The sequence below is a fragment of the Camelina sativa genome, chromosome 18 (genome assembly GCF_000633955.1).
Source record: "Camelina sativa cultivar DH55 chromosome 18, Cs, whole genome shotgun sequence".
Lineage (NCBI taxonomy): Eukaryota > Viridiplantae > Streptophyta > Magnoliopsida > Brassicales > Brassicaceae > Camelina > Camelina sativa.
In genome coordinates this window covers 13515718-13532523 of record NC_025702.1, presented here as the reverse complement: position 1 = coordinate 13532523, position 16806 = coordinate 13515718, and the positions used below count along the sequence as shown (strand labels likewise).

At 35.3% G+C, this 16806-nt stretch overlaps 3 protein-coding genes and 1 non-coding gene across 4 annotated transcripts; 2 read left to right on the top strand and 2 right to left on the bottom strand.

Moving 5' to 3' along the window:
- Window positions 3971-5130, top strand: LOC109130504 (uncharacterized mitochondrial protein AtMg00810-like). The gene is made up of 3 exons (XM_019240091.1): window positions 3971-4060; window positions 4165-4536; window positions 4588-5130. Exons 1-3 carry the CDS (start codon window positions 3971-3973, stop codon window positions 5128-5130), a joined length of 1005 nt encoding a protein of 334 aa, XP_019095636.1.
- LOC104761459 (receptor-like protein kinase THESEUS 1) lies at window positions 8423-11650 on the top strand. Its single transcript, XM_010484544.2, has one exon. The coding sequence runs from the start codon at window positions 8842-8844 to the stop codon at window positions 11407-11409; it is 2568 nt and encodes an 855-aa protein (XP_010482846.1). The 5' UTR covers window positions 8423-8841; the 3' UTR covers window positions 11410-11650.
- Window positions 13131-13203, bottom strand: TRNAF-GAA. The gene has a single exon. It is a non-coding gene; the product is annotated as a tRNA-Phe (tRNA).
- LOC104761458 lies at window positions 13693-15113 on the bottom strand. The gene is made up of 3 exons (XM_010484542.2): window positions 14858-15113; window positions 14429-14765; window positions 13693-14344 (listed from the first exon to the last, which is right to left on the bottom strand). The coding sequence occupies exons 1-3, from the start codon at window positions 15078-15080 to the stop codon at window positions 13891-13893; spliced, it is 1014 nt and encodes a 337-aa protein (XP_010482844.1). The 5' UTR covers window positions 15081-15113; the 3' UTR covers window positions 13693-13890.

The following is a 16806-nucleotide window of genomic DNA, read 5'->3' as shown; positions in this document are numbered from 1 at the left end:
TATATATATATATATATATATATATATATATATATATATATATATTGTTTGAATAATATTTAATAAAAAAGAATAATATTTAATATTTTTGGATATGCATGTAATTAACACATGATAAAATAACTCTGAAATCTCTCGATATATCACTGTTTTGTTGGGTAATCGATCTGTATATCAACGGAAACAAAAAATGAGTATTTCCACGACTAAAAGTATTTTCAGTAATGGCGACGTATTATTCTTTCACGTTAAGTGGCAATTTTGAAGAATTAGAAAAAGTGATTAGGTTAGGTTAATGGACTTTTGGCAATTGGGTCCAACATGTTCTATTGGATAATAAGTATGTAAATACATGAAAATACAGTATATTATACTTGTATAGATAGAGTATACTGTATAGAGTTAGTTATACTTGTACATAGTATATATACTCTTGTAGATACACTTTAATCATTAATGAGAAATATGAGTTTATTCTTAATATGGTATCAGAGCACTCTAACAAACTTTTTCAAGCTTCCGCCATTGTTTCTCATTCATCTTCTTCGTTGAGCTGAACCCACTCTCGATTCAGTGATCATGAGCTGTTCAATCTCACTAGCTTTACTTGAATCTATTGTTTCCTTTTGTTTCGCTGTGATTTCGTTTATTTTGTTCGCGATCTTCACCGTCTTCTTCGCGATTCTGCTTTCCTCTCTTTGACCTAGATCTGTTGTTTTCTCTTTTAATTAATCAATTCGACACAGATCCTCTTCATCTTTCTCAATTTCATCTTCATAAATGGAATCGATTCCTCAAAATCGACCAGTGACTCATGAAACTGTTCCTCATCACTCCGATCAATACGAGAATCCGTATTTCTTGCACGCGGCGGATCACGCCGGATTAATCCTTGTTTCCGATCCTCTCTCTACTGGCTCAGAATTTCATTCTTGGCGTCGCTCAGTTCGTATGGCGCTCAATGTTCGCAACAAACTCGGTTTCATAGACGGTACTATCCCTAAACCTGCTGATACTCATCGTGATGCCGGATCTTGGTCTAGATGCAACGATATGGTAACAACTTGGTTAATGAATCCTGTTTGTAAAAAGATTAGCCAAAGTTTGTTGTTCATGCCTACTGCTGATGCGATTTGGAAAGATTTGTTATCTCGTTTCAAGCAAGATGATGCTCCAAGGGTTTATGAGATATAACAACGATTGAGTACTATACAGCAGGGTTCTCTTGATGTGACTACTTATTATACGGAACTAGTTACCTTGTGGGAGGAACACAGGAATTATCTGGAATTACCTGTTTGTACATGTGGGAGATGCGAGTGCAATGCTGCTTTGTTGTGGGAGAAGTTACAGCAACGATGCAAGGTCACCAAGTTTCTGATGGGAATTAATGAGAAGTACGAAGCTACTCGGAGACACATCTTGTTGCTTAAGCCTCTTCCCACTGTTGTTGATGCGTTTAACATGGTGACACAAGATGAGCGACATGTGACAATCAAACCGGTCACAAAGCTCGAGAATGTTGTTTTTCAAAGCACCGGTCCTTCTGATATGGTTTCTACTGGCTACTATAGTGGTACATCTGATGTGGCTTCCAATGCAAATCTTGGTGGTTATACTGGTCCTTCGGATAATACAGCCTATGCTGTTGTGCACTACCAGCCTAGTCAACGCCCATATTGCACTCATTGCAATAGGTCTGGACACACCATACATAAGTGCTATAAGTTGAATGGTTATCCTCTAGGCCACAAGTTTGGACCAAGGCCATCTGCTCAGCAATACTCGTTACCACGTAGTCAAGTCAACTCAGGGACTCGTCGTCAATTTCCAACTCAATCCCAGTTGCAACAATCTTCGTATCAACAGAATCAATATGCAAAACCTGGTGTGTTGGCTAATGCAATGTTTAATGGCAATGGAGCATCTAATCCTCCTTCTCTCTATATGCCACCACCAGCAATGACTGCTACTAATATTGACCTTAGTCAATTCAGTGCTGATCAAATACATTCTCTGATCCATCAACTCAACACTCATGTTTGATTTTCGGAGCAATCATCTCCACAGCTAACTGCTACGATAACTGAGAATGGAGCCATGGCACCAACGTCCTCATTTGGTACTGTTTCATTTGAATTTCCCTCTTCAAGTTTACGATATGAGAATCATTCTTTTACTTTTCAACACCATTCTCTTACTTCTTTATATTATGTTCTTCCCAATGGTGCTTGGATAATTGATAGTGGAGCCACTAGTCATGTCAGTTCTGACTTGGCTTTGTTTAGTGAAACCTATCCTGTTTCAGGGGTCACAGTCTCACTTTCCAATGGCACTAGAGTACATATCACTCATATAGGAACTGTGCATATTTCAAATAATCTTGTTTTGCATGATGTCTTACATGTTTCTACTTTTAAGTTCAATCTTTTGAGTGTGAGTTCTCTACTTAAGCATAATAAATGTTCTGCACATTTTTATTCTGATAATTGTTTTCTTCAGGACCTTTCTCAGGATTTGACGATTGGTAGAGGCGTTTTGATTCATAGTCTTTATATCTTGGAGACTGAAGTCCTTTCTGCGCATTTCTCTGGATCCTTGCTTGTCGATGGAGACATTTGGCATCAACGCCTAGGACATCCATCACCTACCAAATTACAGCATATGTCGGGTGTTTTACCAATGTCCAAGTCTAGTTCTTTACATTGTCCAGTCTGTCCATTAGCAAAACAGAAAAAGTTACCTTTTGTGTCTAGAAATCAATTGTCTTCCTCACCATTTGATCTTGTCCATTTAGATATATGGGGTCCATTTTCTATCGAGTCTGTCGAATGTTATAAGTATTTTCTTACAATTGTTGATGATTGTACAAGAGTCACTTGGCTTTATATGTTAAGAAATAAAAGTGATGTTTCTATTGTCTTTCCTGATTTCATCAAGCATGTTAAGATACAACATAAGGCTCATATCAAAGCTATTCGTAGCGATAACGCCCCTGAATTAGCATTTACTGATCTTGTTAAGACTCACGACATGTAGCATCAATTCTCTTGTGCATATACACCAGAACAGAATTCTGTTGTTCAACGTAAGCATCAACACTTACTCAATGTTGCACATGCATTGTTGTTTCAATCAAATGTTCCTTTGGATTATTGGTCTGATTGTGTCTTGACTGCTGTTTTTCTTATTAACCGAACTCCTTCTTTGTTGTTAGGAAAAATGTCTCCTTATGAAAGATTATATAAAAAGAAACCTGAATATGATTTCTTACGGTCTTTTGGTTCTCTTTGTTATGTGTCTACTCTTGTTAAAGACAGAACCAAATTCACTCCTAGGGCTATTCCTTGTGTTTTCTTAGGATATCCTTCAGGTTATAAAGGTTACAAAGTCTTGAATTTAGACACTCGTGTTGTTACTGTTTCTAGAAATGTTGTTTTCCATTAACACATTTTCCCTTTCAAAAACATCGAATCATCATCTTCTTCGTCTGATTTGTTTAATCATACCATATTGCCTTTGTCTACACCTGTTGCATTAGATCAATCTCCTATTACATCTTATCCTGTTCATGATGGTAATGCTTTTGCATCTCATTCGAATGCACACTCTAGTGCATCTTCATCAAACTCTGCATCACACTCTAGTGCCTCTCCTTCATTGTCATCCCGAGAGACTGTGACAGCTTATGTAGGACAGGTTTTGCCACTCATCACGAAGTCAAAACGACATGTGAAGGCTACATGTTACTTATCTGATTACCATTGCAATCTTATTCAAGATTCTCATTCTTTTTTCATTACTACTCTTCCACATATTTCTGACATTTATGATTCTGTTTCACCTTCTTCGTTCTTTACCTCTTTTTCCTCTTTCTTCTGTTCTTTCATATTCGAAACTGAAGCCTTCCTATCAGGATTTTGTTCTTTCTTGTTCACTTGAAACAGAACCTCAAAATTTCCATCAAGCCATGGCACATCCTCATTTTCCGAAAGCTATGGATGTGGAGATCACTGCTCTTAAGTTGCTTCGTACATGGTATGTTGAATCTTTACCCCAGGTAAACATGTGATTGGGTGTAAATGGGTTTACACTATCAAATATAACCCAGATGGTTCGATAGATAGATATAAAGCCCTTTTAGTGGCTAAAGGTTACACGCAGCAAGAGGGCATTGATTATATTGAAACGTTTTCTCCTGTTGCTAAACTTGCCAGTGTAAAGCTTGTTCTTGGTCTTGCAGCTAAACATAGTTGGAGATTAACTCAAATGGATGTTACTAATGCTTTCTTGCATGGTACTTTGGATGAGGAGATCTACATGAGCTTACCTCAAGGTTATACTCCTGCGAATGGTGCTCCTCTACCTCCAAATGCAGTTTGCAGGCTTCATAACTCACTGTATGGTCTTAAACAGGCGTCCAGACAATGGTACCATTGCTTCTCCACGGTTCTTCTCAATGAAGGGTTCGAACAAGCACATGGGGACAACACCTTATTTGTGAAGCAAACTGGTGACTCGTTCATTGCATTGTTGGTATATGTTGATGATATTATGATAGCCTCCAACAATGACACAGATTTGTAGGATCTACAAGCTGCTCTTCATAGAGCTTTTAAGATCAAGGATTTAGGAGCCCCGAAGTATTTTCTTGGTCTGGAGATTGCTAGGAATGCTTCCGGGATTTTGTTGTGTCAACGCAAGTATGCCTTGGATATCCTTGCGGCCACAAGTATGCTTGCTTGCAAACCCGAAAATGTCCCTATGGATCCAACGGTAAATCTAAGTAGAGAATCTGAAACTTTTCTAGAGGATGCAACTTCTTATAGGGAATTGGTAGGCAGATTGTTGTACCTTACCATCACTAGGCCAGACATCACGTTTGCTGTCAACAATCTTAGCCAATTCCTATCTTGTCCTACTGATGTGCATTATGCAGCTGCTCTACGTGTGTTGTGGTACCTTAAGAACAATCCTGGTCAAGGAATTTTCTTCTCTGTCGATACTGAGTTATGTCTTAATGCCTTCAGTGATGCCAACTATGGAACGTGTCCTGACTCAAGGAGATCTGTTACTGGATTTTGCATTTATCTAGGCAGCTCTTTGATCAATTGGAAGTCTAAAAAATAGATAACTGTTAGCCGAAGTAGCACAGAGGCAGAGTATCGGAGTATGGCTTTGGCAACGCTGGCTGACTCAGTTGCTTAAGGATCTGAAGGTAAAGATATAAACTCCAGCAAAGTTGTTTGTGATAACAAGTCCGCTATGCTTGTTGCTTCGAATCCAGTCTTTCATGAGCGGACGAAGCATATCGAGATAAATTGTCACACAGTACGAGATCAACATGTTGACATCGTGACTAAACCTTTGCATCCTGGTCCGTTTCACTCTTTGTTGTCACGTATGTCTATCTCAAGTCTCTATCTTCCAGATTCAGAGACTTGAGAGGGGTGTATTGGATAATAAGTATGTAAATACATGAAAATACAGTATAATATACTTGTATAGATAAAGTATACTGTATAGAGTTAGTTATACTTGTGCATAGTATATATACTCTTGTAGATACACTTTAATCTGAGAAATATCAGTTTACTTCTAGTCTTAGGTGAATATAAGCGAATCATTGTTAATTAAACAATTTGGAAATCAATGTAATGTCTTTTCTCCGAAAATGACATATTATGATGTTTTGTCCCTTGTGTTTTATAAAAACTAACAACCACATAAAAAATTAATAGAAAGATAGAACATGTCACAGAAAACTTAATTGCTAACAAATTTATTTTAGTGGATACGGGATTAAGTGTCTAAATACAAAATAATCTGCGTATAGTTTAATAAATATGCCTTAGAAAAATTTCCAATCAATATATCCTACCAGAATACGTTTGGACGATTGTCTGATTATCATCGAGTTGATACATAATTAATGAATCTTTCAAAGATGGGAATTTTTTATTAGCCCTAAAAATTAATTCAACGCGTTAATCTGAATATGATATGCACTCTTGGTGCCATTAAGTCCCATTAATTATTAAATAAACAAATCTAAAAAAGTCTTATAAGTTAGTACTACATACATAGTCGTCTTCTAAATTCCAGCATTTGAACTTTATAATAATAAGTTAAATTTTTGTTTATGTAAATAATAAAAGATTTAGCTGTAGGAATCATGTGGGTTTGATATGCGAACGCATGTGCAGGCACATGGTGTGACCTAACGACTTCATCCTCCACTATCATATTATTTTTCTTTTCGAATGTTTTTTTTTTTCTTTTCGAATGTTGCATTTTACTTTTATTTGTTTTTCTGCTATAAGATTATGTTTTTGCTTGTGAGAATGAAACTTTCATGTCGTCTTATGATTGGCAAATTCCTCAAATAAATAAATATATATATATATATATATATATATATATACTTTATTTACTCCATCATATAACGAGAAATAGAAGACATATTAACACGTTATATAGACCATAGTCTTTTTCATGTTTGAAATATATATGAGATCTGATAAAGTACGTAATAAAACAAAAAGCTTACCTCACCAAGAATACACACAAGTTTTTAAAATATTGTGTTCTATTTAAAATACAATTTAAAAAAAAAAAAAAAAAAATTCGAGTAACGAAATTATAAACGGAACCACGATATAACTTTTCTAGCTCAAAAACTATATAATTACTATTATTTTATAATAACAAACAACGTGTGACGAAATAAAAATCGTGTTGTTACGTTGTGTGTTTGTTCTCTTCTCTATCAGTTCTATATACGTCTTCTATGTGTGTGTGTGTGTGTGTTCCCAAGTTAAGACAAGGTCACAGTTTTGGTTTGGTGTTATCATGTATTGTTGTTAGCACAAATGCAAACGAAGAGAAGGCACCGTCGGTTGCGGCGCCGTCATCTTTGTCCACTCCCGTCTTCCAAAAGCCGCGTTTTGTGGGGTTCTACTTATTTCGAGTTTTGCTGCAATTTGATATTTTTTAAAAGCCAAATTTATTATCTATGCACCACCTGCGGGAGTAATTGTCAACATGTAAACTATATTAGTATTATAGATTAGCATATCTTAGAGCATATTATCGAACTGAACAGAAATCTTCTAATCATTCTCACACACCGAATGAGTCACGTAAAAATTACGGAGTTTTGACATATCAAACCTTGTTTAAGAATATCGTTGCATAATTGTTTTTTATCTTGACAAAGCTTATGTAATTGTCTTCGCTTGAGACGTGAAAAATTGGAATATGACTTGACGTAGTGGGGGTCGAATTAATATTGATGCCGTTTGTTGTCTCATGCTTAGCCGATTCCTTCAAAAATAAGATTAACAATCAACACATATAATCAATACTTTATATAAAAATCATATAGTATCAAGTAACTCATTTAATTTTCTACGCCAATGTAGTTTGGTTTTGAATTAAAAACTGAAACTATAAATAGTTGAGTTGAATTAATTGATTCATTTATCCATAGTCCATACTAATAGATTTAGTTGGGAACTTCGCTGGTTTGACATATTCTTAAAGCTCTATAAGTTACTATATAAGTTATACCTCTACTGCCTCTTGCTACCAATGAATCAAAAGCTCTGTATATTATTTTAGCATCTGCTATTTAATTAACCTAGTGGTTGAAACATACTGAAGACAACTTCTTTTCACCATTAATGCAACACGATCACAATATAGTTAGGTAAGGTTTCCACCGGCTACCACACTTCATTGACAAAAAAAAAACATTGAAATCATATTTTTGTATACGAAATCTAACTTACTAAATATTCCATACTTGATAGTAGAAAATATCATGACTTTGATACTATATCAAGTGTATACAGAGATCAACTGGTTACTTTATCAGTCATTTTGATATGCTTGTTTCCTCATTTTAGTTAAGATTAAAAAAAAATCAGTACTTATCAGATGTACACATGCTTTATAACAGTAATTTTTATATAGCTATCCACATACCTATTATGTAGTTAACTGAAAATATTCGTACAGAAACGCAAATTAACACTACGAGTTGATTAAGATAGGTCGATAAAAAACACACACAAAAATGTTCTCGAAACAATTGTGATATTTATAAAACACTTAAAACAGTGACACACAATATATAGCCAAAAGAAACAAACGTTTACTTATTCTTCTTATCTTTTTGAAAAAGACCCTTACAATTAAAAAAAAAAAAAAAAAAACTCAAAATTAACAGCTAATACCCGCCGCGAATTTTTATGCAACCTCATTAGTACAACAGACAAAAAATTAACACCTAACTAATTAAAATCATTATAATTTAAAAAAACTTATAAAGTAAAATAACTAATCTTGTTATTAATTAATTCTTTTAATCCTATTCTGTTTTAGTCTATTTAATTAGTCTTCTTCTCTCTCTCTGTAGGCCCTTTGTGAAGGAAGGCTTCCTTTGAGTTGCTTCTCCTCCTCTGTATGTAAGATGACAGCCTAATCAAAACCAACCAGCCTGGAAAGAGCTATTCGATAAAAAGAAGAAATTTTTGCAGAAATAACTAAAAGTAACACTTCAAAAAAGTCTCAACCTTTTTTTCTTTTTCGTCATTTCTTTGCTCACTTGAGTTTGATTGATTCTTCCCAAAACACACACATTTTTCTCCAATTGGGTGTTCCCTTTAGCCATGTGAATCCAAACCCAAACCTTCTCTCAATCAAATCTACAGGCCAATCTTCAAAGTTTGATTCTTTTTTTAGAATTGAGCTTGTTTGTTTCTTTCTACTTCTGGGGCTTCTCTTCATTTTTTTCTTTTCCGATTTGGGTTTTTTTAGGGTTCTTACAGAACAACAATGGTGTTCACAAAATCATTACTTCTTCTTCTTTTGTTCCTCTCTTGTTATACAACTTCTTCATCTGCCTTGTTCAATCCTCCGGACAATTACTTGATCTCTTGTGGCTCATCACAAAACATAACCTTTCAAAACAGAATCTTTGTTCCGGATTCACTCCACTCATCTCTTGTACTCAAAATCGGAAACTCTTCAGTAGCAACATCAGCCACTTCCAGTTCCAGCAGTTCGATCTACCAAACCGCTCGTGTTTTCTCCGGTTTAGCTTCTTACAGATTCAAAATCACTTCTTTGGGTCGTCATTGGATCCGTCTTCATTTCTCACCAATCAAGAACTCTACTTGGAACTTACGCTCTGCTTCAATCACTGTTGTCACAGACGACTTCGTTCTCTTGAACGACTTCTCTTTCAAGAACTTCAACGGCTCTTACCTCTTCAAGGAGTACACAGTCAATGTCACTTCAGAGTTCTTGACTTTGAGTTTCATTCCATCAAACGATTCGGTGGTGTTTGTCAACGCGATTGAGGTTGTCTCTGTTCCGGATAGTCTTATCCCTGATCAAGCTTTGGCTTTAAACCCTTCAACTCCGTTCAGTGGTCTCTCTCAGCTTGCGTTTGAAACAGTCTACAGGTTAAACATGGGAGGACCTTTGTTGACTTCTCAAAACGATACGTTGGGGAGACAATGGGATAACGATGCAGAGTATCTCCATGTGAACAGCTCTGTTCTTGTCGTGACGGCGAACCCTTCTTCGATTAAGTACTCTGCTTCCGTGACTCAAGAAACAGCTCCAAACATGGTTTATGCTACTGCTGATACAATGGGTGAAGCTAATGTAGCGAGTCCGAGTTTTAACGTTACTTGGGTTCTCCCTGTAGATCCAGACTTCAGGTACTTTGTTCGTGTTCATTTCTGTGATGTCGTGAGTCAAGCTTTGAACACGCTTGTTTTCAATCTTTATGTGAATGATGATCTTGCTCTTGGAAGTCTTGATCTCTCTACGTTGACTAATGGTCTTAAAGTTCCTTACTTTAAAGATTTTATCTCCAATGGTTCCGTTGAGTCTCCCAATGTTTTAACCGTTAGCGTTGGGCCTGATTCACAAGCAGATATCACTAACGCAACTATGAATGGGTTAGAGGTTTTGAAGATTAGTAATGAAGCTAAGAGCTTAAGTGGTGTTTCTTCGGTTAAGTCACTTGTTCCTGGAGGATCAGATAAGGGAAAGAAGAAAGCTGTGATCATTGGTTCTGCTGTTGGTTCGTTCTTTGTAGTTCTGATGATCGCAGTTTGTTGTTACTGCTGTTTGGTTGCTTCAAGGAAGAAGCGATCAACGAGTCCTCAAGAAGCTGGTAATGGACATCCATGGCTGCCGTTGCCTTTATATGGACTGTCTCAGACTCTTACCAAATCAACAGCTTCTCACAAGAGTGCTACAGCTAGTTGCATTTCGTTAGCTTCTACGCATCTTGGCCGTTGCTTTATGTTTCAAGAAATCATGGATGCTACTAATAAGTTCGATGAGAGCTCGTTGCTTGGTGTTGGTGGATTCGGTAGGGTTTATAAAGGAACTTTGGAAGACGGGACTAAAGTCGCGGTTAAAAGAGGTAATCCAAGATCCGAGCAAGGTATGGCTGAGTTCAGAACCGAGATCGAAATGTTGTCCAAACTCAGACATCGACATCTCGTCTCTTTAATAGGTTACTGTGACGAGAGATCCGAAATGATTCTGGTTTACGAGTACATGGCTAATGGACCGTTGAGGAGTCATCTCTATGGAGCTGATCTTCCTCCATTGTCATGGAAACAAAGACTCGAGATATGCATTGGTGCAGCGAGAGGATTACATTATCTACACACCGGTGCATCTCAAAGCATTATACACCGTGACGTGAAGACCACGAATATTTTACTCGATGAGAATCTAGTGGCTAAAGTTGCTGACTTTGGACTATCCAAAACTGGCCCTTCACTTGATCAAACCCATGTGAGCACGGCGGTTAAAGGAAGCTTCGGTTATCTCGACCCTGAATACTTCAGGAGACAGCAGTTAACAGAGAAGTCCGACGTGTACTCGTTCGGTGTTGTACTAATGGAAGTTCTATGTTGTAGACCTGCTTTAAACCCGGTGTTACCGAGGGAACAAGTGAACATAGCGGAATGGGCAATGGCGTGGCAGAAGAAGGGTCTGCTCGATCAGATCATGGACAGTAACTTAACAGGGAAAGTGAATCCAGCATCGCTTAAGAAATTTGGAGAAACCGCTGAGAAATGTTTGGCTGAATACGGTGTGGACCGGCCTTCTATGGGAGATGTACTGTGGAACTTGGAGTACGCGTTACAGCTAGAAGAAACATCTTCGGCTTTGATGGAGCCTGATGACAATAGCACAAACCATATTCCAGGGATACCAATGGCACCAATGGAGCCGTTTGATAACAGTATGAGTATAATTGATAGAGGAGGAGGAGGAGGAGTAAATTCAGGGACAGGTACTGATGATGATGCGGAAGACGCGACTACGAGTGCTGTGTTTTCGCAGCTTGTTCATCCTCGTGGAAGGTAGGAGAAGAAGATAAAAACATATTTGGTGAAAACAACAGAGACAGACATTATTGTTTGTTTTTGAAAAAATTTACAGAAAGAAACGATATTTATTTGTTGAAGACACTTTTGGGTTGGAAACAACAAAATGATTCATTGTCTGAATTTTTTTACGGTGTATTTGTTTTGTAATATAGTGAGTATTGGTGTTTTTTTTTATAAAAGCAATCAAGAATCAGAATGTGATTATATTTTAAGATTCATTTATCATCAGTTTTCTTTTTTCCTCATAAAATTGTTAGAACTAGATTATGACCCGCGGTATAAATTATAAATATTATTTATTGGTTAAATATGTTATAATTATATAATAGTTTTTAATTTTAAGATTTAAAGTTTAAATCATATAATACCGCAATATAATTTGTTTTTTACATAATATTTATTTAATCAATTTTAATTAGATATGTCTATTCTCTGATATCGATAGTGTTAACAAAATAATGAAATGATGTTTTACCCATGTAACACCAAATTAATGATATTTTAAATTTATATAAATATCGACAAACCCATCCCGCTATATAAATCCGTCTCGAGATATTTTAATTCGCACTATATCATCTTAATTTTTTATATTTATTGTTTTGTATTATAAATATTAGCTTGAGATGCTATGTTATTTATTAAGATTGTAACCTTTTACATTTTATAAGACTGACGCTTCTTATAAAGTTTAAATATTTATAATACTTAGAATTCTTAAAATGGTTGAGTATTCCTCATATTTGAAGTTTCGTAAAATTTTAAATATATTATTAATATTTTAAAGGTCTTTTAACTTTATAAAAAGTTGAAATATTTATAATATTTAAATTTAATAAATTTTAAACTTCATGAACGTTTAAATATTATTAATATTTTATAAAGTTTAACTTTCTAAAAAATAAATATTTATAATAATCCTACTTTTTATAAAATATAAATATTTATCATATTTATATTTTTAAAAATCTTTAATAAAGAACGAAATAAACCAAATAAAAGTTTTTTTAAAAAGTTTGAATGCCTGATAAATCAAGCTTTTTGTATTATGAATCATTTTGGTATCTTTTATAGTATGACTCTGAATCGCCCAACTTTTTTAGGCAAAGTGGGATATTGTATCCGTAAATTAAGTAATATATATCTGTTTTAAAATATTTATATTACATCATATGCAGGAAAAAAATCACAATTTTTATTAACTATATGTGTGATAGAATAATTTAAGATAATTTAAATATAAATTCAAATAAAAATGAAAAAAATCATATATTTATGTTTGAATGAAGTAGAAAGATTTCCTTATTTTTTTTAATCTTACTTGTAATTAATTTGAAATTTTTGGTAAGTAATATTAAAGTCAATATATTAAATACAAAAACTTTCTAAAAAGTATTTTTGAGCAAAAACTGTTCCAAAAATACTAGTATAGATACTCGATTCAGATTATGAAACTCATCCCCTCTTAATTTGCATAGTTTGAGTTTATTATTGCCAATACGATGTCGGTTTTAATCTTATGAAAGAGGAGATTAAAAGTTACTTAGCAAGAACGACGCCGTTTCATCCAGTCTTATTAATTTGCATAGTTTATTGCCAGACGATGTCGTTTCAATGTTCTGAAAGGATAAAAGTTAAAAGTATACAGAGCGACGCCGTTTTTAGAAAGTTACGTAAAATAGAGGAAAAACAAAATATTGCGGTGAGCGTGGATCGAACACGCGACCTTCAGATCTTCAGTCTGACGCTCTCCCAACTGAGCTATCCCCGCTTTTGTTATCATTGCAGAAAATATGTTACTTAAACCAAGTTATTCAAACAAAAACCATATTCAATCCACACACTTATTTAAGCTAGCTAAACATATTGATTCAAACAAATATTTTTCTCTGCATTCATCATGAACTTATTGATTTAGATTCGTAGATTAAGCAATGTTTATTAGTATTATGTAACAATGATTAGGTTAATACAAAATTAGAGTACATGGTGGATGATATACAATACAAATACATTGCAAAGTTACATATTTTTCCATTACTTATAAATTATACTTTGGAAAATCTCCAGTAGAAGCTAGTGCTCTCTGGCATTATTCTTCTTTTAAGATTCTTTTCTTTTACTTCCTGCACACGATACCGTATCCAGAAGAGGCTCCACGGGTACAATCCAAAGTTGCATATGCGATCTCTGACTTAACTGAATCAATATCTGCTTGTGTATCAGAGAAGATGCAAGTTTTACAGTCATTGGAGANTCGTAGATTAAGCAATGTTTATTAGTATTATGTAACAATGATTAGGTTAATACAAAATTAGAGTACATGGTGGATGATACGATACAAATACATTGCAAAGTTACATATTTTTCCATTACTTGTAAATTATACTTTGGAAAATCTCCAGTAGAAGCTAGTGTGCTCTCTGGCATTATTCTTCTTTTAAGATTCTTTTTTTTTTTACTTCCTGCACACGATACCGTATCCAGAAGAGGCTCCACGGGTACAATCCAAAGTTGCATATGCGATCTCTGACTTAACTGAATCAATATCTGCTTGTGTATCAGAGAAGATGCAAGTTTTACAGTCATTGGAGAGTAGAGAAGAAGTCTTGAAGCTGTCTTCACCACCAACGACTGGCATGGCGACTCCGGCCTTAGCGGGATTCTGGAAATCAGGCTTGTAGGTTCGTCCCAAGATTCCATCTACCTTAGGTGAAAGGTTAAAGAATCTGAACTGAACCTCAAGATGTGCAAAACAGTCATCTGATGGTACTTTGTAGCTGTGGATTCTGTCGTCTTCTTTTGTCACTGGAACCACATTGATCATGATCTCGGCTTTGTCTTTGATTGTCACGATCACGCTGTTTCTCATACTCACTCTCTCGATCTTGATGTCCTTGTTTGGTGAGTACCTAATTTATAAAGAAAACATATAGAGTTTCAATAATCAACATGTAGTCTAAAAACGAAACTGAGGTTTTGTATCAAATACGAACCAGGTGGAGAGAGTTTCTTCTGGGACAGATAGATCTTGGCCATCAAAAGAGAATTTGAGATGGTCGACTTCATTGTCCCATGAGGCGGTTTTCGCGGCTTCGAGGGAGAATTTGTGGGAGTTGAAGAGGAATCCGAGGGCTTGGATCCATGTGAAGTCTCTGGCACGACCAGCGGGTCTGTGACCAATGAACCTACCATTGATCTGAAGGTTAGATTCAGAGACGAGGCTAAACTCTTCATTGCTCTTTCCATGAAAGTAGAAGACAATGCCGTCTCCTCCAATGAACCTCGGGTCATAACAAGCTGATCCAGGTCTGTTGCAATTTGGTTTCCTCACTACACGCAAAAACATATGATGGTTTACTTTAAAGTGCACAAAAGACATGTGTGGGAAACTTTATGATTAAGGAGTCGAAAAAAATGCTTACTGCGGCATTGGGATTTGCAGGTGGGTCTATCGCAATCGGCGTAGCAGACTTTGTTCTTGGAGTTCATGGCTGTTGTGCTTGGACATTCCTCTGGACAGTTAATGTACTTGCGGTAACATCGAGTGTACGGGTTACTACAATAAACTCCAGCTGCCTTGGCTTGCAAGAAACAAGTTGCAGCCACCAGAGCCGTCAGTAGCAAAAGGGTCTTTGAGATCTCCATCTTTGTTTTGATTAGAGAAGGAGAGTTGGTTTGTTTTGATGATGATGATGATGATGATGATGATGATGATGATGAGAATTGTTAATTGTGAATTTATAGGAGTGAAAAGTCAAATGCTTGATTGATAAAGGGGCTATTCTGTTAATTAATTATTGAGATACAAGTTGGAGACTGTGTGCCTTTGGACGAACTTTGCGGCGACACCATCAACGATTTCACTTAACCTTTTTTACTGCTTCGTTTCTAAGTAAAAGTATGACTATTTCTCCAATTTAAGGTATCGGTTTAAGATTAGTTTTTGTAATGACGACTAATTATATTATATCATAAATTCAAGTATTTTATGTTTAGTACAACGGTAAGAACATATATATATATATATATATATATGTCAAGAAACTATAAACATCGTAATTTCGATAAATATGAACGCAGTTATTAAAATGGTTAGTAGAGAAAGCAGTGTGATCCACATTTCTCGGTCCTACTAAATAGGACAATGACATTTTTGTTGAGCATGTGTTATAACCTATGACTTGTTACGAATCTTTTCATATTGGTTCATGCATGGTTACTCTTATGTATGATTTTATTCGTGAACAAAGTATTAATTATGTTTTCAGAAAAATTAAAATTCATCTAAAGAATACAAAAAAATACATTGTTCTTATGAATTTTTTTTCAAATGTTTTCTTAACCCAGTGAATTAGACTCTTAAGGGCTTAGGGCAACCTTTTCTTAATGTTAAAAAGGTGCACAATTGTTCATACTTCACAGCATCAGACCGAGTTATCAAATAGTGATTTCTCTTAATATGCGAGAGTACTTTAAATTATCTAGCAAGAGTTCTTTCACTTTCAAATATATATTTTTCTTTTTCTTTTAGAAGTGTTGTTGTATATTGTATGTGTAGTGGTTCTATGATAGACGAATAATCCTGTATAATCATTATTTAAAAATGTGATACAGTATATAAGGAACTAAGGAACCTGTACATAATTGATTGAGAATTTGGTTTTTAACCGGCCATATGTACATTAAAATAAACCGAGTGAAATACATACGTTAAAAAAAATGCGGTGAGCGTCGATCGAACACGCGACCTTTTAGATCTTCAGTCTGACGCTCTCCCAACTGAGCTATCCCCGCGATGACATTATCATTTACAGAAGCCAAAATAGATCAAACATCGCAAAACCCACAAATTCAATAAAAAAAGAGATACGACATGAGATATCCTGAAATACGACATGAGAGAGATGTTAATGTCATATTGAGCTATCCAATAAAAACAACAACTCACAAATTTGCTAGTCAGATGCTTCATCATCATAGAAGAGAGATACGACATGAGATATTCTGAAATTTTAGAACAAACAATTGAAAAAAAAAAGGATCTGATTAATGAATCGAAATTACATCAACTAAACCCAAGAGAACACTAAGGAAGACAATGAAGAAAACTGGAGAGAGAGAGAAAGAATTGCATGAAGAAACAAAAGAGGTGAAACATAAGCCTCATTGATAGCAAACTGAAAAACTCAAAGGGACATGAATCTTTTTTTTTTTTTTTTGAACAAACACGAGCAGCCTCTCTCTTCATGATCTCTTTTTCTTGGTCAGCCACCTTATTTCAAGATCCTTACCATCATCATCTTCAGGCACCATGGCTTTGTTTTCCCCCTTTGAGATGAGACTGTTTGAACGACCAGAGCCCAAACCATTC

Bases quoted from the DNA above. Each gene is read 5' to 3' on its own strand.
- LOC109130504 (XM_019240091.1), top strand. From the start codon at position 3,971: ATGGCACATCCTCATTTTCCGAAAGCTATGGATGTGGAGATCACTGCT. The intron at 4,061-4,164 runs GTAAACATGTGA...GGTTACACGCAG, and splicing joins ATGTTGAATCTTTACCCCAG to CAAGAGGGCATTGATTATAT. The intron at 4,537-4,587 runs GTATATGTTGAT...ACAGATTTGTAG, and splicing joins ACTCGTTCATTGCATTGTTG to GATCTACAAGCTGCTCTTCA.
- LOC104761459 (XM_010484544.2), top strand. From the start codon at position 8,842: ATGGTGTTCACAAAATCATTACTTCTTCTTCTTTTGTTCCTCTCTTGT.
- LOC104761458 (XM_010484542.2), bottom strand. From the start codon at position 15,080: ATGGAGATCTCAAAGACCCTTTTGCTACTGACGGCTCTGGTGGCTGCA. The intron at 14,766-14,857 runs GTAAGCATTTTT...TTTTGCGTGTAG, and splicing joins CTGCAAATCCCAATGCCGCA to TGAGGAAACCAAATTGCAAC. The intron at 14,345-14,428 runs GTTCGTATTTGA...TTTATAAATTAG, and splicing joins GAAGAAACTCTCTCCACCTG to GTACTCACCAAACAAGGACA.